The sequence below is a fragment of the Larus michahellis genome, chromosome 1 (genome assembly GCF_964199755.1).
Source record: "Larus michahellis chromosome 1, bLarMic1.1, whole genome shotgun sequence".
Classification (NCBI taxonomy): Eukaryota; Metazoa; Chordata; class Aves; order Charadriiformes; family Laridae; genus Larus; species Larus michahellis.
In genome coordinates this window covers 198037685-198060351 of record NC_133896.1, presented here as the reverse complement: position 1 = coordinate 198060351, position 22667 = coordinate 198037685, and the positions used below count along the sequence as shown (strand labels likewise).

Below are 22667 nucleotides of genomic sequence, written 5' to 3'. Positions count from 1 at the left end.
GAGGGGTTGGTGCTGGTCTCTTCTCACAGGTAATTAGCAATAGAACAAGAGGGAATGGCTTTAAGCTGCAACAGGGTGGGTTTAAGCTGGGCATAAGGAAAGAATTCTTCACAGAAAGAGTGGTCAGACACTGGAATAGGCTGCCCAGGGAGGTGATGGAGTCACCATCCCTGAATGTGTTTAAGAGTCGTTTAGATGTGGTGTTGGGGGATATGGTGTAGGGGAGAACTTTGTAGAGTGGGGTTGATGGTTGGACTTGATGATCCCAAGGGTCTTTTCCAACCTAGATGATTTGATGATTCTATGAAAAGCCTAGGGAACGTCATTCAGCTGCTCAACCCCTGACCTGCTACTTAGGAGAAAGAGAGAGGGAAAGTCTGCATCTTATGGGATCATAGTTACTGGGAGCTTTGGCAAGTCAGTGAAAAGGAGTTTAGAAAGTGGATGGACATATATAACAGGATTTCCTGTTTGTTTGTTTGTTTGTTTTGGCAGTCGTTCTTGAATCCCCTGCATATGGAAACATGGTCTCTTGCAGGAGGAGAAAATGTGTTCCATCCACTGCTTTCCTCTGCAGGGTCCCATATAGATTACCCCTCTCTTGCACAGAATTGCAGTACACGTCTGAGGATTACTAAGCTTAACGCCTACCTGCCAGCAGCTGGGGTGTGAGGGCCAGGAGTTTGCTCGTGGCTAATAAAGCCAAACCAACAGTTTTAACTTTTCCAAGGTACGAGGCTGAACAAGATCGTAAGCTTCAAAGCAAACAGGCACTTCACCACATACACCCATCACTTCACCACATACACCCATCCCAATTAAGACCTGTCAGTGTGCATAAGGAATGTTCTGAAGTTTCCCTGAGATTGGGAAAGATGTCTGTTTTAAACTGGTTATTTTCTAATGGGATTCATCTCAGAAGATGGCTGCTTCGTAAGCATCTCTGAGTGGAATGAGCATCTGAGCTCTTTGTAGACGTGCAGAGAAGAGCGTCCCCCACAAGTGGTATTTTAGCATCCATCAGGCCTACTGAGTAGCCATATACCTGTTCTAATGGATGCTGCATTTTGTTTCCATCCTGCAGAGGACTGTATCTGATTAAGAAATTACTGCGTCAAGGACTTGTTCTGAGTCTCTGTTCTACAAATCATTGTCCACTCCTGCATTCAGGGGAGTGCAGAATGGGTTTACTACAAGGAGTTCGACTTATGTCCTGAAATGTTCTGTCTCACTGAGGGTATCACATGGTCTGTTTTAGGCCTGCTGTTTTATAACATCCCTGAAGATACTAAGAATAAATTGAAGAGTGGCATGCACACACACGTGCACATGCACACACACACATGAAGTCCAAGCCTCCTTTTTCTTGGCTAGAGTAGTTGGGCTGACCAAAGCTTATACTTTATCGGCAACTCTGCCACTTCTTAGTGGGTGCACTAATTAATTTGTCTCCTGTTTCCTGGCTTTGCAGTTCCTTGTGTTCACAGAGAATTTACACTCTCTTGCAGTAAAAGGAATAGAAAGTTTGGAGCAGGATTGCCCAACCAAGTCTACATGGGTTGGAACTGTCTTCTGTAGTTGAAAAAGTATTCTGAAAAGAGTGGAATAAATATATCTCAACCTGGCAACAGCAATTTTTTAATAAGTCATTGGACAGAAATAATTTAAAACATTGGTCTTATCTCAAATCTGTGACCAAGTACTGGAATGCCTTTATCACTCAAGATATCTCCTTCCTTTCTGGCCCATGCCATTTTACACAAAGGACTTTCCTGAGACATGTCTCTTTAAAGAAATGAAGGAATCTGAAATTTATAAATTAGCCTTTTCTCCCTTACAGTTTCAGCATAATTAAGTAGTTTGAGAATTTCCATTTGGAAGAGCGCACCACCTTTTTGGAAATCCTCCCCAGTCTGTTATCTCCTTCAGACTTGTTTTCAGATTCAGCCATTTTGCTCCAGAATCTTGAACTTCTTTTATATTTTTCCACGCTGACCTCATGACCTCTTCCATTTTATCTTCCAGACTAGATAGTATTTCCTCTGGCATAGGGATTTACATGTTATGCCCAGACTTTGGTTTTGTGTGGAACTGTTGGGGTTTATCATCTTTGTTACATTGCAGACCATCTATCTAATTGGTCAACCAAAGTAACGCTTCCTGAAGAATCCTGTATTTGGATTAAATAGGCTGCTGAAAGACAGGATGAGTTGGGATGATAGTTTTATGTCATGTTCTTGTGTCAAGACAGCTGCACAGAATGGCTTAGTGTCTTCTAGTAGCTGCTTGAACAACAGTTTTAGAGTCTTCAGAGTTTGGAATTTTAACATACAAGTTCACTGAGATTTCTAATATGTGCAGTTTTGGAGAGTTCTAATGAGAGGGAAAATATGTTTGAGCTTTTTGCTATATAGACTCTCTCATGTGTTCTTATTGTCTGTATGTGCATGTCTACCGTCTGTGTCTATATACTGCTGTCAGTGAGTGAATTTTTCACTGCAAAGAGTTCCCTCACCTGCAAATGAGCCTTCACAGCAAATCAATTTCATGCAATGTGAATATTTGCCTACGTCATGTTTATTGCTTATTTTACATTTTGTATTAAAATAGAGGAAACTGCAGCAGTACATTCATCAAAGCTCCACAGTTGATACTGTCTGCCTGGGACATACATATGCAAAAGGTAGTTACAGATCTCTCCATCCCTAGGAGAATGCATGCCAGCTTCACTACAGCTGGACGTGTAAATGGTTTCCATCACTAAAGTTAAGCTATGTCTGCACTGCTGTTGCTTATGCCAGATTCATACAGCAGCTTTTATATGGACCTCAGAAATTGCTATATGCCATACAACCTTACATGTACTTTAATAATTAATTTAAGTTATATTTAGGTAAGCATGCAGTTGAGAAGAGGGGAGAAGTATCTTAAAAATGGTATATTTACTCCCTGGTGTATTTACTCTTTTAATAAAAAAATGGAAAATAAAGAAAACAGGTAGGCAAATATTTTATTGCATGGAATTGATTTCCTGTGAAGAGTAAGGCCAACACTGGTACCACCATAACTTACACTTTTACTTTCCAAATAGTCTGGATGTGGGACTCTCATGTGCACTGAATTCTTCCTGGTCTCATTTTTGAGTGTAAATCCTCCTAAGAGAGGATCAGAAACACATCAGGAGCATCAATTGTTTGATGTAAAGTCCTGTACTTTAAATAAACTTACTTCCTATCATATATATTGCAAGCCTTTAATATTATGTTTTATTGGTTAACTTTATCCCTTTATGGTTATTTTTTGTTGAAACATGCAAATGAATTATGCAAATAATACTCTCATTAAACTAGTGCTACTACTGCATCTTATTAATGCACTGGAATAACATATTCCTTGGAAATCCTGCAATTTCTTTCACCAAGATAAAAATGGATCTTTTAGTTTGTTTCTTTTAGCAAAAGTTTCCTTTGAATTTCATTCTCTTTGTCTGTCAAGCTCAAACTAATTGGGAATGTTCTTCTTTAAAGGGTGAAAAAGCCACCTTTTGGTAACCTTGGCACATGTACCGTATCTTTGTATATTAAATTCTTCATGCTTTATTTAAAGATGTGTTTTCTTTTTAATATTATGATTGCCATTCAAAACCAAAGCAAATTTTCTTAAGAGTTATTTCGGCAGATGTATAATTATCCTTAAGGATATGTGGTTTCTCACTGACTCCTGGCATGTGAAAAGAAGAGATACTGCATTGGTTTTATTGCAAGGAATTTAAACCTTATGTACGTTTGGCCAAAAGACCTTAGTTACAAAACAAAACCCACCCTGTGTTGTCTCTGTGCGTTGCATTTCCGTACTAATTGCTTTCAGCTTGGATTGTATGATAATACATGTGTTTGATATGCATGGTTTGTTTCTGTCGGACTCCATTATCCTGTCTCATGTTCTTGGAGTGCCTGAAGTAGTTTCGCTAATCTGTCAGCATAGTATGTACTTGTGGATAAATATAGACATGCAGCCACTCTGTGAGTGGTCATCATCATATGCTGAAGCTAAAAATTACCCCTTTGGTTATGGAAAGGCTGATCTGATCCGGAGGCCTGCCCTAGCGCGCACATTGTAGGTCTTCAGCACTTGTATATTAACAAACAAAACCAAAAACCTAAAAGAAATGTCTGCCTCAATGCTGAAAATTTTATCGTGAAGTATGAAACAACTAGTCTCCTTTTTGATTTTAGTTAGAAAAGGATTCAAACTTTTCTAACTGAAGGAGTGGAACATTTCAGGTACTCACAGGCTCATGGATGTTACAGTAGCATGTTGGAGAAAGTCCAGTGTGATCGGCTTTATAAAGGGGCTCGGTAGGTACGAAAAAACTGCAAGTATGTGTTTTGGTTTGTGTTAGTAGTTTGTTCATAGTTGCTAAAGTGTGAATATGACACAGTTAACTGAAAAAAAGCCGCAATCTCTGTTTTTTCTGCTTAACAATACTGAAAATTCAGTAACTCTGTTTGGCTGAAGTATCCAGTGTAGCACAGGCTCTTGGCTTTTGCGTTATGATTGTTCTGTTGTTTTGTTTCATCTTAGAGCTTTAAGTAAAATACCTGTAGTGGAAATTGTAGCAGAGAGTCTTTTATGATAACTTAATTGAATTTTGTACTCATCCTCACTCTCAGCTTAGTGGCCGTGTGTGTGTGTTAAAACTACTGGGCTTTTTTACAACTAATTCTCTAATCAGGGAAATGATCAATATAGGAAAAAAATGTAACAGTGATTTTAGTTCAGTAATCCTTTCTGTGGCAATAATATATGGTTGTGGTGACAACCATATGTGATATTGCATTGCTACCTCCATATTTACTTCTTTTTAAAAATTCTTTAAAAATACATAACATTTAGAAAATCTTATGGTTGTAGCCTGGACTAAATTAAAATATTGTGCAGGAAAAGAATGTCATTTGAAATACAGCTTATGGCAGATGCAGTAGAAAAATGGGGAACGTATCTTGGAAACAAGAAAACGGGTTGTTTGAGAGAAGAAGCCCTCAGCTAGAATTTCCCCTCAAAATGGTATGGACATCTTCTAGTTGATCAAGCATAGTTAATCTTTTTTACAGATTTTCCTAGGATAGCAGCTTTAAATATGTATACAACTTTCTAAAATTGACCTACAGATTCCGTGCTATTGCAGGGCCATTGAGCATCAGGGTTACTGTGGTCTCCTGCATGTGCATCACCATTCATTCTCCTTGGGAACGAGCGCCTTTCCTCTAGGGGAAGGGTTTAGTTTAATTCAGTACTTGTGCGGTGACCAGTATCCTACAATGTGTTAGGAGTTCAAACTAAATGTTTCAGTGGTCCATTCTGGTACTTCTCTTTGTAGAACATTATTATTTTGAAATCAGATAGTAAAAGCTTAACTGATCAATTAAATCAATATTTAGAATTGAATATAACCCCTTCCTCTCACCCCAGCCACACCAGATATCTTCTGCATAAACCCATGCAAACTACATGTGGTGATTTCTCACGTAAAAATTATGCCTTTTATTTAATGGAGCAGTGTTTCACTGGCATATATGGCAAAAATGGACACATCCTTTTTATTGCTATTTTTAAGGCCCACGTTATAATTTGTCAACATAAAGGGACCAATCATGGATGACTTTAATGCAGCTGTTTCTTAAATTATGAGTGCTTGATTTCTAGTTTTGTGTCTCAGAGGCAGCTTTTTTTCATGAGCTTTCTAGGGCGCTCAGTCTAGGAAAAAGAACTATTCTGATAAAGCTCATACATCATCAGGATAGATGTCAGTAGTACGCTGGTCACTGGGCCAGATTTTTGCAATGCAAATATCAAGCATATGCAAATGCTTGAGATAACAGCACTGAAAAGATGCATTAGAAAGACAAACCGATATCTAATAGTTCATGAACAATTCATGATTAACTCAGAACCCTCACACTCTTGGCAATATTAACTTCCACACTGAAGATGCCTGTATGGAGTTAACAGCTATAAAACGATCTTTTAAAAATTTGAACTAAATCAATGTCGTATGTCAGTCATTTCTATAACTGCTTTAATTGCTGTAGGAATGAGAGCTGTTAACCCCCAGGATATCCTTTTACTTTGCTTTGGGTGAAAGGCTGTACAGTCCTATATTTCAGAGAAGAGCTAGAATAAAATTTTTGGTGCACTGACAAACCGTGCAAATAATTGCATTTCTCTATTACAGTGTGCAAATAATTGATTTTTTAGTTAGATGTCTGGAAAAAAAAATAGATCAGCCTGTGTCACAAATCTAACAGCATTGTTGTTAAGAGGCTTCCTACTAGCAATGACTATGTGGATTTAAATTCCAACCTCAAAATCCTGGCTGAATGCCACGATGATTGAAGATAAGGGTGGCAGCTCCCAAGCAGTGTGACTAGGGTTTCTTAAACTTAATTTCATAAGGATGCGAGTGTGCCTGATCCCACACACTGCCTGTCTTCCTTCTCTCCTTCCTTCCTTCCCTCCTTCCTTCCTTCCTTCCTTCCTTCCTTCCTTCCTTCCTTCCTTCCTTCCTTCCTTCCTTCCTTCCTTCCTTCCTTCCTTCCTTCCTTCCTTCCTTCCTTCCTTCCTTCCTTCCTTCCCTCCTTCCTTCCCTCCTGCGTGTCCCTTCATAGTAAATGTTGAACTTAGTAGCCAATTTAAGCCAAAATTGCCTGAGGACCAGAAGGCAAGTTTGTATTTGATTAGATTCCTACGAATTCCTTCAGGAGGGAGCCTGGGATGGTTTCGGTGGACGGAGAGAGGCGGATGGCCCAGCCCGGGTGTGTTTGGCTTGGCAGAGTCTGGCTGATGGGCAGGCTGCCTACCCAGCCCTGGAGCAGGGCTCCAGAGGGAGCTTGGGAATGGCTGGGTGGAGCTCAGGATGGTGACAGAGGGGAGGAGGGGGCTTTTACTACACAAAGGACACAAATCCTTAAGAAAATCGGTTTCACTGCTCACAAAAAGCACATTTTTCTTAACTGAGTGCTTGATGATCAAACTGATTTCATGGATAGCTGCGAGCCAGTCAAAACCACGCATTTGGCAAATATATTAATGATCGTAAAAATATTGTCTGACTCCTTCCTAAAGCTATTTGTGGAGAAATTTCCATTACCTAGTATATTCAATAGTCCATATAAATTTGCATCTGATCCTTTGCATCCCACTGTCTTCATACGTAAACTTTAGGAGAGCCTGGGTGATGACAGGAGAGCAGTAGGGCTCGCACTCTTCTCTGGTGCCTCTTTTTTCATTGCTTTGAAGTAGATTATTATTCAGAACACAAGGTATTTTTAGAAATGGATTTCCAGAATATAAATGTAGAACTGTTCTATACACTTTGTTTTGTGCAAAGAGTCACAATGCCAACAAAACTCCGCGATTATGCTTTTGCCCTCAAAAATCAAGCGAAACTTTGCAGGAAGCAACTCTCTTAGGAAACATCTATTGGAGTGGAAGAAGTGGTGCTGCTGTGCTAAAGAGTGATGGCATATCAATGAGTGATACTTTATCAATCAGGGGAGTTATTTTCAAACTAAAGTGTGGATGCATTATACTTGCAGAATAATAGCTACATGAACAAAAGCATTTCTGGTTTGCATTATAGTCATATAGTGGACTTCTAAACTTTGATTTTTCTAAAGGAAAATATGTTATCTTTTCTCCAGTGTGTCTTTTTTATTTTTCAATGCATAAATTTGGGGTCTGAGTGTACCACATCTTGAATACTCTCAGACAATAATGTCGTCTTTGGGATTTAGTTTTTACAATTTTTCAGCAGTAAGTGTTGAAGTATTTAGGAAAGATCTAAAATCTCATTTCTTCTTAAAACAATCTCATGTAATTAATAGTTGACAATTACTTTCAGTAGTAGTTGAAATTCTGTTCCTCAAAAGGAAAGGCTAAAGGCATTATATGTGCGGCGTGCATCACTGTAGTTCATTCTTCTTTCTTTCTTTCTTTGCAATCTGGATGGAGCATACAATGTAACACTCTGGAATGCAATGCTATGGGGAAATGTTATAACGATATTAGTTCACAATATTTTCCACAGTTTGTATTGCATTAAAGCACCTCTGTCCCAATCACCAGCCATGCTCACGGGTGTTACGACACTTATATTGCATTCAGAGTGGCTAATGGCTCGTCTTCCCAGTGTTAGTTTACTACTTTTAAAGTAGTGGCAGAGCGAACAGAGGGTGCTACCAGTACCTGCCTGAACACCAGACATGACTTTTATTGCCAATAAGAGCTAAGTCTGAGAATTTTGTTTTGGAAGTTTTATGTGTAGAATGGTAATATTTGAATTAATGGGGTTTTGTTTCATAGTACTTCAATTATTTATTTTCTTGAGTTTTCCAGAAAAACAGCAAGTAGAACTAAGCCTAGTACATAATATCTTGTTACTGGTTATAGGGTATTCACAGAATCATGGCATAATTTAGATTGGAAGGGATCTCTGGAGGGTGATTAGTCCAACCTCTGCTCACCAGCTAGAGAAGATTTATCAGGGCCTTGTCCAGTCAAGTTTCAGGTATCTCCAAGAGTAGAATTTCTGCTATATTTATGGACAGCCTGTACCAGTGTTTGATCACCCCCTCACAGTAGAAATTTTTTCTATATATCCAGTTGGAATTTCCCACATTCTAGCTAGTGTCTGTTGTCTCTTGTTCTGTCACCATGCTCAAAGAAGAGTCTGGCTCCATCTTTGCTATATCCCATTAGGTAGCTGAAGACTGCAATAAAATCTCACCTGAGCCTCCTCTTCTTAAGGCTGAGTCAGTCCAGCAATACTCAGCCTGTACTCATGTAGCAAGAACGTAAGCCCCTGGCGATCTTCGTGGTCCTCCCTTGGCCTTGCTCCAGAGTAGCTATGTCATTCTTCTACAGGGGAGCCCAAAATTGTACACAGCACTCCAGATATGATCTCTCAAGTGCCAAATGGGACTGTGGGGTTTGGACTTTCAGAAAAACTAATACATAATGCACATTTTTTGGCCATGGAAAACATTTCGTGTCTAACTCTTCATATAAGATTTATACTGGTGAAGTGTTATTGTTTTTAAAGGAGTCATTCTTGATTGACCTCAGTATAAATGAGAGGAAAATCAGTCCCTTTACAACTCATCTTGGCCGAAAGATCAGACTCCTGACTTTTGCAAGGATGGGTCAGTTTGAGTAGCAATAAAGAATAAATCTGTCTTTTGACAACTGAGCCACAGATCAGGCCTACAAGATAAAGAATAAGAAATGAGGATGTTATTCAAACAGTCAGGTGCCAGCAAGTCTTACCGTGTTAAGAAAGAGGATTGAGTGTGCACTGCATAGTAAACACTACTCGATTTTAATAGATAAGATTTCATCTTTGATTTCTTCTTCCAGTCTACATTATGTAAATTTAACATATAACTATACCATGGATGTATTTATGTATTGTGTATTTCTTTGATTATTAACTGTTCTTCAGTTTTGCTTTGACAGTATAGTGGGCCAATGGAAAAGTTAAGACCTGTTGAATTACTCACAAGTAAATGTCTCCTCTCTACATTTCAGCTTCTCCAGTTGGTAACGGATATATCAAGCCACCCGTCCCACCTGTTTCTGGTACACAGAGAGAAAAAGGACCTCCAGCCATGTTGCCTATCAGTGTTGACCCAGACAGTAAACCAGGCGAATATGTCCTGAAGAGCTTGTTTGTGAACTTTACTACTCAGGCTGAACGCAAGATTCGCATCATCATGGCGGAACCTCTTGTGAGTAAAAAGAAACTAAGTATATATGCAGTTTACTTGGAATTTATTTTTAAACCAGGCTTGCTTGCCATGCAATGCAAAATATTTTGCTTGTAATCTGCGTTGGAGTTTGATAGTGTTTCCCAAACCGTGAGATACACTACTATAGCAATTAGAAGGTTGTGGGAGAGGACAGAGGTATGCGAGATATGCCGAAGGGGTGACATGAAAAGGAATGAATATTTTATTTCTGTTTCCAATATGGGCATGTGTTAATGTGATCGAGAGGCAGGAGGGGTGTCAGCCAGCATAGATTTCACAGCTGGGAGAGCGGTCACTTGAGTCCACATAGATTAGAAAATGCTGAAATATGATAAAACCAGTATTTCTGAACATTACCGGTTTTCACCTAAAACATGAAAATGAGTAGCACTGCTGGTTTTTATTTTAGTTCTGACAGTAGTAGGTTTCATAATCTAACTAAGTGCTATAGCACCTATTTTCCAGATATGAAAAAGCATGCAGAATTTGAAAAAGGAGCTACATTACAAGGTCTCGCACAGTCAGTGAGAAAGCTGTCGTTATTTATGTTTCAGGCAAATTTAACATACAAGTATGTCTTTTGCAAATTGCTTTATGTAACTGAACTTCTGGGAGTCTGCTATTTTAACTTCAGACTACATTTTATATACATTCTTGCTTTTGATTAGGGAAGAATAGTTCTGTAAGCTATATTTGAGTTCTGAAAAAGTAAAAAGAAAAAAAATAAAAGTAACCAGGAACCTCTATTTCTGAGCCGTAAGGGAATTTTTATAAAATCTTATAACATTTTTGGAATGAAGCACAGTATAGAATACTTAGTTCAGTTTCCCATTTTCAGGTCTAATATTCAGAACAGAAAGATTTAGGTTGTCTTGATTCTGATGGCATCTGTTTAGCTTTATAGCTTGATTTAGATTCAGAAGCATTTGATGCTTGGAAAGTTTTTCCAGATTTTCCTTTGAAACATTAGGTAGAAAGATCTTACATCATAATTTGTAAATAACAGAAAAAAAGCTAACAGGAAGTAATATTTTGACAAAGATCCATTTTGTTCTTCTTTCATGAGTCCCCTCCAAATCGCAAAAAGTAGAATAAACTGACAGTTGTAGTGTAGGTCCTTTAAAAAGAAATGCCAGCAGCTATTTATTACCATACAGTCTTCATGTGATGCACAGTGAACATCTTTAAAATTTTAAGGCAAAATGTGTTGTAAAATTACTTGGCAAGATCAGAGAAACAACAAAAAGGCCAGGACTGAGAACATCATTTCCTTGTGGCATCTCTGTTACTCTAAACGCTAATCTCTGCATTTTCATATAATATTTCAGACATAGCTATGAACCAGTGACCCTCATTTATTCCCATTTCACCTTGCGTTAAGATGATTTTGAGTTGCTGTGTGTTGATACATTACTTTTGTCGCTTTGGGAAACTATACCTGAATGTTGATCTTATCTTATTCCAGAGGTTGTTCAGTGGAATTTTATTTGGTAAATTCAATGTAGAATGTAAAAATATGACAAGAGACTGGAATGTCACCTTCTTATTATCAACATTTTTCACAACGTATTTCTCACAGGGGTCTAACCATGAGACACTGACAATAATTCAATGACATACTCACGTCTTATTAATACTAATAGGATTTACAAGTCGTGGCATGCTGCTATTTGAGGGTGACTGTGACAAATGTGTAAGCAGGTTTTTGTAGACATTCAGTCAAAATGATCTTGAAATAATTAGGTTGTAATGAAAGAAGTGACAAGGGAAAATGGCAAAAGTTATTCTGGAATAATGGCTAAGAATTTAAATCCACCCTTTTTGTGGGATAGCTATTGGATGTTTAGCAGCTTTGTTCCCGCATTTCTGCTCTACTGACTAGAATTGTGACCAGGAAGTCCCAAGGATTTGCGAGACAAAGATTATAAATTGGTGGTACAGAGCCACCCTTTGGCCTTTTTTCACAATAGGTAGTCAAATGGTGAGCCCTTTGAAGATTCTGTTCTAATTAAGCTCAAATGTACTTCAAAGTAAATCAAACTTGCAAAGTGCTCTAACACTGAGATGTTTCTAGTTTGAATTCTCTAAGTCATTACAAGATATGACAGTTTGATTTTATAATGAGTGATGAATACTTAAGATATCTTTTAGAGAAGCTAAAATGATCTGTTTATAATATAATTGCTTTTTCCTCTCTTTTATCACAACGTCTAGCTCAGATTCAAGCTCTAAAGTTACTATGGGCTTAAATTAAAGACTTACTGATGCATTTTTTACCTAGATATTTCTTTTCATACACACATTTTGTCTGCTTATCCTTTCTGATTATCGTTACTGTTGGTTTTATAAATTTTTCTCTCAGTTTCTTTGGGTTCCATATACCTATTTGATCTTTCTTTTGTGATCTGCACAGAGCCCAGCTGTAGATGACAGTGTTCTGGCAGCTATGGTGGAAAATCAGGTTTATGTCCCACCATGAGTTGCAGATGTTAGAAAGGCGCAAAAATTTTCTGCTATTTTCTAGGGCAGCAGTGAAGGGCACAGCACCCACCCCCTCCTGCAGAACCATGAAATCTCTGCTGGGGTAGCAAGATTCCAGCAGCAGAAAAAGCAGAGGGCAATGTCATCTGCTCCTCCTGCTGCCTTGGCTGTCAACTGAGTATAATTTGACATTTTGGTTACTGGATCTGGCAGCAATCATCATAAAAAACACACTCCCCAGTTAATACGTTTTTTAGGCCTAAACCTAATGTCGACTGTCCACTGCTAGGTCTTTAACAAGTTAGAACAGAAACCTTTTTTTTCCAGATGTGGGGTTTTTTCACTTTGTCTGGAGAACATTTTACTTGGAATTTCAGGTCAATTTTTTTCACCCTTTTAGGGTCTCTGAAATATAACAAACCTTTCAATAATGACATTAAGTTCACAAGTATGTGGCTGATTTTTAATGATTAAACTACTGTACCCACATTGTCAAGTTATATTAATCCAAGTTAAAGCTATTTGACAGCAGAATTAAAAGGGATTTTCCAGTTTATAAAATTAAATTCACATAAATGAAATGTAAATAATTACTTCTTGATAACCTTTAATAATTTCCTGCTTCTTTTCTGTAAAAAATTGTTCTCCTTTGTAATGAATATTAAGAATTTTTCCTGCAGACCTTTTTTCACAGCTGATTGCGTTCATATTTACATTTTTATCAGTTTATATCATAAATCTTCTTTGCATTGCTTCCCTTACAAACACAATTTGATATTTTATTACTGCTTATTTCTTTTCAAGCAGTGGTGACCTTAAAATGAAGCTAGAATGAGGAAGCCGGGGAAATATTTTTGCCAGTTCAAATGATAAAATCTGCTTATGTATATTAACACTGTAAGGAAAAAAACCCAGAAAATAGTTTCCCTTTTAGGACTGTTGATTATCACTTAGCGTAATAATTCATCCTGTGCATACTGATCAGGCTGATCTTTAAATACAGCATTCAGCAGTACTTACACACAGCTGTAGACATTGATAAAACATAGTGAGCTACAGGCATTGACAGTGGTTAATGGTTAATTTAGCTGTTGGTAAACTTTCAGTATGCTTTTCTCCTGCAAGCATCTTCTTTTACTGAGCTTATATAAATTCAGGATCTCTCTGAATTCTGAACTCAAGAACAGCATTTGCTCATTATAGGATTAGGGCTATGAGCACATTCATGTATTCTGCCTGTAACTTTCTCCCTTTATTAGGTAGGTATATCTGGCCTTTGGAAAAAAAATGAAAGCAGTGATGTGGTTGATATCAGTGTATTTATTCATTCCATTTCATTAGAAGCTCAAAGACATTGAAATATAGCCCTATATCAAAACAGAGCTGGTGATAACAGCCAAGCAGGTGGTTAGGAAGACTTTGAAAGGGCAAGAATAATGCAAGTTTGGTTTTGCAAAGACTGACCAGTCGACATGTATAGTGGCACTGCAGTCCGATTAGCTTTAATCTAGGCTGGGAGAAAAGGAAGCAGAAGGGCTTTTGGCTTTTGGCCGCTGGGCTGTGATAACTAGTAAGATTTATGCAGGCTATAATAATACCAAGGAGTTTTATCACACAGTTATAATGTAGAATTTTCTGGTTCACATGGACTAAAATTTCAGCTGTGTCACATGAGGAATGACTCCTCTGTTTTCATCTGTGATGAAACACATTAGCATTACACATTTTTTACATCTGACGTCCTCAGGAATGGTTTGGCATACACAGGAATTTCGGACCCCTGTTTATTCACACTGCACAGACAGGAGTTACTATGAGAAACAAGTAATTTATTGGAAAAGAGGAAAGGCAAACTGCCTTGCTGTGTTCTAGTTATTCACTCAGTCTGTGTGTGCCCAGATAAATTGAAAAGAAGACGACTTTATTTGAATAATCTTTTGCAAGTACACATTGAAAATGCTCTTGTTTATTCCCATACAAAATTATCTTCCGTAGGACCTTTTTCTGTAAATGCTACAAACGTGCCAGATTCCCATTGTCATCTGTCCCTGTCTACCTCTGTATCCCTTTGTATCACTCAAAGATTAGGTTGCTAGTCATTAATGTAATTGGTTTATTCCACTAATGTTTGTGTAATAATCACTAGTGGAATTCTATAAAAATACAAAATCCCAGTCCATCCCAACCCTAAGGATTTCATAGTTCATAATATTATTATATTTACACAATGCATTATAATTCTATATCTAAAGTATTATAACTATTTCTACTGTATTCTTTATTTAGTATTTAAATTATATAAATAAATACTAGTGGATTAATTCTTTTACATCCAGTTGTGACAAATAATGTGTAGGACATTAAGAATAATTATCTATTATTGCAATAGTTGTCTTTGGAGTACTTAAGATACTTCTTTATGAATTCTGTCTCACTTTATTATACTATACTGTGGACTGTCCTCTCACTTATTCATAAGAAAGTGAAGCATTTACACACCATCTTACTTTAGCTACTCGGTATGTAACCTGAATATACTGTCCTTTTATTGTATGCAGCCCTACAGATCTGTTACAGTGGCTGCATTAAGTGGCTTGTTGAACGGGGCAGATATTTGTCTGTCAGTCATAGGACAGTCTGGAGGACCGAGGACAGTCAGTGTCCTCAGGAGAATGCCCCATCTCCTATGCTCCCAGCAAGCGTCAGCTCGTGGGTTATTTCCTGCAGGTCATTGACTGGATCATGGGTCAAATTTTTAGACTAACAGTTGGTCTCAGTATTTTATTCAACTCCCAGCCATATCTAAGGACTAAGCTTGATTTCTGTGTGGATTGTCCCCTTGGTTCTGTTTCCTTTTACTCACTTCCCAGCAGCTAACTTCTCCATTTCAAGCAATAAGTTCAGCAAATCTCAGCCATCATTCTCCCCCCTTGGCTTTTTTTGGAACTTCACTGGCTCTCCAAGTACAGTCCAGTCTTACCAAAATCCCCTTCACATACCCTGGCTCTGCCCAAGATGAAGCCCAAGCTGGGCCAGATCAGCTTGTTCATTTCCTAGCAGAGAGAGAGGCAGCTAAGCCTGGGACATACCATTTGTGAAACAAGCAAGCTCTGCTCACTTAATCAAAGGATGTGAAGGCAGAAAAATACAGGAAAAATCAAGCTTCTATACTGAAGATGGAGGCCATCAAATGTAGCAAAGACAACTCCAACAGCACAAAGAGTCTTCTACTTCCCCTTCCACTCGTCGCCTCAGGAGTAATATTCCCCTCTAGCTATCTCAGTACACATCTCGGGCTGAGACCTGTAGCAGAAGCCAAGCACTGAACAGTGTAGAGTGGTAGTCCTTCTAGGGTGGCTAATCTTGAACCTCGAGACAATTATCTTCCTGAAAGATCTAGAAAGGTCTGTGTGGTTTAGTCAGTGGTCACAGATGAAACATCTTCTATGTAGTGCAGGGGGATGTATCACATAATTGAAATACAGGAGTTCAGGGAAAGAGTGTAAAGAACGCTGTTGGAAAAAGAGCTAGAGGAGGAGACAAATGTGGGGTTTCTGAAGGTATCATGGAGAGTGCAGGAGGATGGAGACAGGATGCAGCCTGTCAGATTCCAGATTATATACAAGATAGAGGGAAAAAGTACATGCCGTTTTAGCAACCAGGAAAGAAAAGGACACATTTATGCATAGCCATCGGCATAGGCATTTGCAGCTAGATACATGTCCATAAAAACACTCCTACGTTTCAGAGCCAAGCAATGTCAACAGGAGCTTTCGCAGTGATCTCAGGGTTTCCATAGCTGAGCGTGTGGGCAGAATGGTGTTTGAGGCTTCAGATCTCATTCTGACAGCAAAACTCTCCAGGATGCTGACTGTCCCTGGGCCTCACTACCACATGGATATAGTTGGAGGATTGTCAATGGTCCATACGATGGGTCAAATCGCTAAGAGGATTTAACATTGGAAGTAGATTCAATCCAAGGTTGTCGAGACTGTCACGCTATGTCACGTTTTGGCTGATGCAAATATAGCACAGGACCTACCACATACCCCTAATCACATTTTTATGTCTTTTACGGATATTGGTTATTGCTACTATCCAGAAAATTAAAGTCATACTACAGTCATCTCAGGCCAGCCTTATCATTGGTCTGTCATAACAAAGGGCTGAATGAAAATCAAATATCTATTTTGGTAGTGTTCTTGCTATATAAGTAGCAATTAATTAAAGAGGTATCTTTCCATATTTTTGCAACAGCTTCATCCTTCGCATGCTTTCAGAGTCATATTTGAAGTCAAAGCGGTACTATGTTTTTAAGTTTAAATTTGTGCTCTTTTCTGGGCCTAAGTCTGGCATGGTACAGTTTACGCATCAGACAGCTTGAATTATGCTATATTTGATCCTTCATATCTGCTGGCATGACAAATATGAGAAAAACTTAAATACTTCATGTAGCCACCTTCCCAATTTGGAAATCCACCCATTAAGTTCTTGTTTCCTTAACTGGGCATGTATTACTGATGGAGACTATGGCTTTTGTGGCCGTCATACTTGTAGCAAAAGAATAGCGAAGGCTGACGTTAGCTCTGCAAGGGCACCCTGGCATCCTCCTTGAATGTCTGTCAGATCGGTACCAGTAACCAGGAGGAAAAAGCTGCAGATCAAGTCACCTGGGGACACATCTTCTATGGTTACAGCTACAGCCTTTGAGATAAATACATAGCCAAGAAAACCCCAAATAAAGGAAGTTTAAAGAAAACTAACTACTGAGAATCATCAGGATTTTTTGAGTTCACTTTTAAAAATACACCTTTCCTCGACTCTTGGTCTATTCTATGAAAATAAACATATTGTTAATTACATTAAGTAGCTACCTGATGTTAAAGCAGCAGTGGCTGCAAGGCAGCAGACCATTGCGGGGGTCAGTAGCTGTCGTATATAAACCAGGCTGTCGGAGGTTCCTGTTTACAGAGCTCTCAGCTGTGCCTGGAGCAGCCCCCTCAATTACAACTCTAAATTTATTCGAATCAACTGATAAGGGTTTCCTATAGCTTTGATTAAATTAGGTCACATTACTCTGAATGGGTAACCAGCCCTGAGGCCCTACGGGCACTAATAAGGCTTAATGGCCTTCTCTGAGTGTAGGCCACCCCTGCCCGTGGCCCTGGACCCCATTCCAGGTGCTGGTGCTATCAGTCCCTGCCATAGCAACACCACGCAGGGCTGGTCTCCAGCTCCCTACAGCCTGCCCAGCCGCGGTCTCTCTCTGCCCAACTGCGGTCTCTGCCCAGCCAGGCCCACCCGTGGGCCCACATCCCGGCCCCGCTCCTGGCTGGGGCAGGGGGACAGGCCCTGGCTGACAGGCCCAGCCCTGCTGTCCCCATGGGGACCCCCAGCCACAGCCAGCCCTTCTGGGCCCTGGCACCAGCAAAGCCATGGAAGCACTTCAGCTGCTCACCTCGCCGTGACTGAAGCATGTCCTGCTTAGTGCTTCCCATGGAGGGTGAGATACTGGGAAAAGTGTGGAATCACGGGCGGTTCTGTATCAGAAACAACTACAGGTCTCTCTCTCTCATGCAGCCATGTCTTAGTAGGCGGTAGCAGGTAGGGTATCTGTCCTGCCTGGTCGTAGGGTATTATGGATGTCTGCATCCAGACAGGCGTTCTGCACTTTACTCTGCTGTACCTTTTAGTACAAGTCTGGTGCCAATCCTGTATTGTCATTCCCAAGGCTTGCAAACATGGGAGATTTACCCACCCTTCCTGACCTCCCTGTTTTAATAGCAGTTTTTGAGTTCCCTATAAATGTGCTAACAGAAAGAACCTCATCCAGTGCTTGGAACATGGAGGTCCCCTAAATGCTCGTAGCATTGCTCTTGCCATGGAAGGAGGTTTGACTGAAGGTGGGGACAGCACTCTCTTAATAACTTGGAAAACGTGGTGAGCTCAGGAGGGAAGCTGGGCATCCCCCATTCCTTGCAGGAAAAAAAAAGCTTCCTGCATTTGTCTACCATGTCCTTACACAGAAGAAATAACTTTGCTCATCATAAATCAGTTGGTGTAAAACTCTTTGCATATAGAATTGAAGTGTCAGTTAACTTCTTTATTTAGGAAACAAAGATGTACCAAATGCCAAAAGGGTGCATCAAGGTCCGGGAAGAGCATCCTCTCACCCTCTTTGCCAGCTCTCAGAAGTAATGTCAGAGGTGGAAAGCAGGGAACAGTATTGTTGACGGTACAAACTTTTGGCTGTAGTGGCTTTGTCTCCTAAATCTATTTAATTTACCACTGTGTCTTTCAGTGTTTCAATTTTACAGAATTCTGCTGTCACAAAAACTTTCTCTTCATAGAAGTGATTATTGTATAGTGATTATTGTACGCATACCCCTGAATTTTTTTTTTTAAAAATACATATATTGTCAAATGAAGAGTGCCAGCGGAACCACCTTGGTAAACAGCTCAAACAGGGCTTTGAGTAGCACTTTTCATGTGAAGTTCTTAACGTGGATGTGGAAGTCCAGATCTCCATAGTCGATTGTTCTTAGAATGCTAAAAATAAGTTACATACAAATCACTGTATCAAATGCTTTTTCAGACCATCATGTTTATTCCAGTCCCACAGTCTCATAGATAAAAGGCGTTGGACTCTCATACTGCCTCTCATGACACCACTCCTGACTGGAGCCTTATACGAAGTATCATTGATGATAAGAGTATGACTCCAGAAAGCCTTCTTCCTGGCTTGATGTTGAGAGCAAGGTGGCAATAGTGTTTTTATGGAGTATAGCTTGCTCTGGGTCTCTGTATTTTGAGCCTGTTCCTTTTCCTATTATGGAGAAACATTTTTATGAAAACGCATTGTAATGGATCTCAGCACAAAAAAAAAAAAGAAGAAAAAAAGGCAGAAGAAAAAAATCTGTATTTACTTCAATAGTTTTTGAGTATTTTTGAGCAAATCCTTGCTCACCTTGATGAAAATGCATCATATAAGCAAAAAAACCCTGTATTTTTTTTGTATGTCTTGCTGCAGTGAGGCTTTGCGATGTAATAGCCATGTGGTTTTCCATTTCTGCAACAGTTTATTACTGCTGCTTCCTATAACAAACCTTTCTCATTTCATTAATACCGGTTTAGATAGTTTAGCAATGACTGACTTAGAATGGTTTAGAGGTTTTTGAATATTCACATTTACAGTCAAATACAGTTTAGTCAATAACTCTTTTGTGAGTGTAAATCACTGAATCTGTAATAATTGATTATAGCTATAGAAATTGGGAATATTAATAGTGTCAGACTTAACCCATGTAAATCATTGGCTGAACTTGAGACTACTAAGAAACTCAATCCTGTACCTAAAATTCCATTAGCAGTGTCTTAGTTAATCCATTATATTAGCTTCATAATCCTTCCCCAAACTGTATGTTATGGTCCTTCATGAATTGAAATCATAAGCAAGGATGCCACTAAAATTTAATATATTCTCTGCCTCAGGAAATTAGGTTCCAATTAACAAAATTTTATCTTCTTTCTTTGGGAATTTTTAAGTCAGAATCAGTCAGTCCGCTAACACAAGTCTATGATGGATTTACGGTGTCAACATTAAGTGTCCACACTTCATTTCCAGATACTCTTTTTAAATTTATCAAACTTAGAGGTTGTAAATTTCACCTTTTTTTCTGTACAGTGTAGTACAGGAGTAATTAAAATCCAGGAAAACCAAGGAAAGTATGATGATACTAGCCCAGACCTTACAACTTGCATGCGTTCAGCCAAAGGATTTTGATGTGTTCATTGAGTTACAATTTTAAAAGTCATTCCTATGAACACAATACTCTGAAAATAAACAGCCAGCAAAATTTTCTTTCTCACTTGAGCTAGAGTCTACCTAGAATTTCAGTAAAGTCATCCTTAGTATTCTTTTCAACTTTACAGATAATACAAAAGCATGTATTTAAAATACTTCTTTTGGAACTGGTCCACTGGTAGTCATCAGCTTCTTTTGTCTTAAAATACCTTAGTAAAAGGATTTTTTTTACTTCCTACCTACAAGAAAGCACCTTACTTCACAATGGAAAAATATTAGAGAAGATACAAATGCTGAGAGCAGTAGGGTTTTTGTTTGGGTTTTTTTGATTGTTTTTTTTTTTCAGTTACCCTTATATCTTTAACAGCACTTAACCTTTTTTAAAGGTTTGTGACCATTTATTATCAACACCAAGTTGAGGTCATGTCTGGGAATTTTTTTACTGATCAGGTAAGAATGTTAGAGTTCTTAAGTTATTTGCTCAAGGTAAGCGAAGGAAAGAAAACTTTCATATTTTTCGTGAAGATTTTTCTTAAGTTCCATGTTTTTCTGTGAAAGTTGCAGTGCTAATTTTTGTACTGTGCATCTAATAACTTGGAAAGAATCTCTAATTAAGTGGGTTTGCTTCTCTCTTCAGTCTGCTTGGAATTTACTGCACTTCTGTGTAGTACTGAAAATTAATTTGCTGTTTCTTTGGCTTGTTTGGCCTTTTTTTCTGATATATCAATTACTTCAGATTAAACATTCTCATGACCAAAATTTCTGAATGTCCACATTGTAATGTTGTTAGGACGGCCTAGGTAAAAAATGCCTTTTGCAGAGAATGTGATAATCAGACAAAAATTAGCCTGTAATACCTGATGTGATGACATAAGCTATCACCGAGTCAGAACAGTACAGAACGTGGATGCCAAAGAGGCGAGCGTCAGAGCCAGTGAGGGAAAACTTGTACTTGAAGCTGAACTGGTGTTTTCTTACACAGTTTTGTATTCAGCACTTACACCAGTACTGGGCACATCCTTTTCCACGTGAACAAAACAGAAGAGCTCTTATAAAGAAAACAGCAATTGCATGAAGAAAGAATAGACTGAGTAATATTGAGCCTGTCTTCTAAGCATACACCTTTTATTATTTTTATGCAATAACTCTAATACAAGCAGGTTTTTGATGTGAGGTTGCTAAAATAAAAATTTATGGGAGATGTAGAATATTTTTGTATATATTTCATAGCCACTCGAAATATGCTTTTTTCTGCGTATGAAATACCATGTGAAATTAGCATTGCTTTTTTTACTTAATTTTGAAAAGTCACATGATGTTCATCAGAGTTCTCTTTAACATTTTTGGAGTCTAATTTTTTCTTATGCAGAGGAGTTGTGCTTTCTTGAAGCTACGATACAATATATTATCGTATCTTTTTTATTATGCTTGCACTTAGAATTTCCTTTTGGTGTATGCTTAGAATTTCAAATGTTAGTAAAGGAAATCCCCTTTTCTGTTTATTTTACTATCTGTGTACCATGGTCACTGACCCAGTCTTTTAAGAGGTATCTAGCAGCTAATTGTTGCTGAGCAGAGCAACAAGAGGAATCAAAGATTCTGTTATCATCCACTGAATTGGCAATTTTTATTTTTATGCAGGAGGACTTGCTGACTTGCAAAGAATGGTTGTGAAAACAGGACACTAATTGCCTGTTTCATAGAAGTTCCAGGTGGGAGACATTTGGGAGACTGTCAGAATAAACAGATTGTGCTTTTGAGTCAAAAAGCTTGGCTGTCTTAATTGCTTAGGTATAAATTAACTAGGCACACTGGGGTGGTGATGGGGGAATTCCCAAAGAGTAAAAAGGTAAATAAGACCGTTCTGTCCATTTTTTGAGAGGGCAAAACAGAAGTAAGTACTTGCAGTTCAGCTGCATGAACCTGCTCAATGCAGGATCCATATGGGAGGGAGGTTCTGGCAAGGAGGTGGCAGGAGCCCATAGCCAAAATGGAGGCAGGGACCAGACAAACTGTCCCTTTCAGCAGCCACGAACTGGTAGGTCAGTGGCTGCTCCTCTGTGGAATAAAGTTTGGCATGCCCAGCCTTCAGAAGCGAATTGATGCCATGGCATTTTCTCCTAGGTGATACAGACAACGGTCTACAGACCATACGAGCACAAGATTGACAGCGATATGTTTTCTGATCTTCGTACAAATTAACCAATGGCAAAATTAAAAATTTAGCATGTTTGATCCAGCTATTTTTGGAGCAGACCTTTTCCTACAAAACATCTTACTTTCCTGCTGATAAGAATATAATACAAAGACGTTCAATTTCTTTTTGGGCTTATGTGATGATGTAATCTTAAGCAGGAAAGAATTACGCTTGGGGATGTTTTATTTCTTAAGATTGTGCTTACATCAATTTTAAATACATATTTTAGCTGGAGTAGTTGAATGTGGTCTATGTCACCTCCATTTTATGTGAAAAGGTCCATTCTTCTGCTGTTTCCTTTTGGTAACTCTTCCATCCCGGCAGACTACTCAGTTGAGTATATGTGGCTGCTTTTTAACATGCAATGCAAAAGGTA

The 22667-nt window shown here is 38.7% G+C and overlaps 1 protein-coding gene across 9 annotated transcripts in view; it reads left to right on the top strand.

The window, feature by feature from the left end:
- Positions 1 to 22667, top strand: part of FRY (FRY microtubule binding protein) — a 251577-nt gene that overhangs the window by 100266 nt on the left and 128644 nt on the right. For 7 of the 9 annotated variants that reach the window (XM_074568017.1, XM_074568023.1, XM_074568003.1 and 4 more), the window contains one exon: positions 9589 to 9788. In XM_074568017.1, coding sequence (XP_074424118.1) covers positions 9669 to 9788 — 120 coding nt within the window. In that variant the 5' untranslated portion in view covers positions 9589 to 9668. Of the gene's footprint in view, positions 1 to 4066; positions 4363 to 9588; positions 9789 to 22667 lie in introns of those variants that run through there. The other 2 variants (XM_074567994.1, XM_074568030.1) reach the window with 2 other exon arrangements.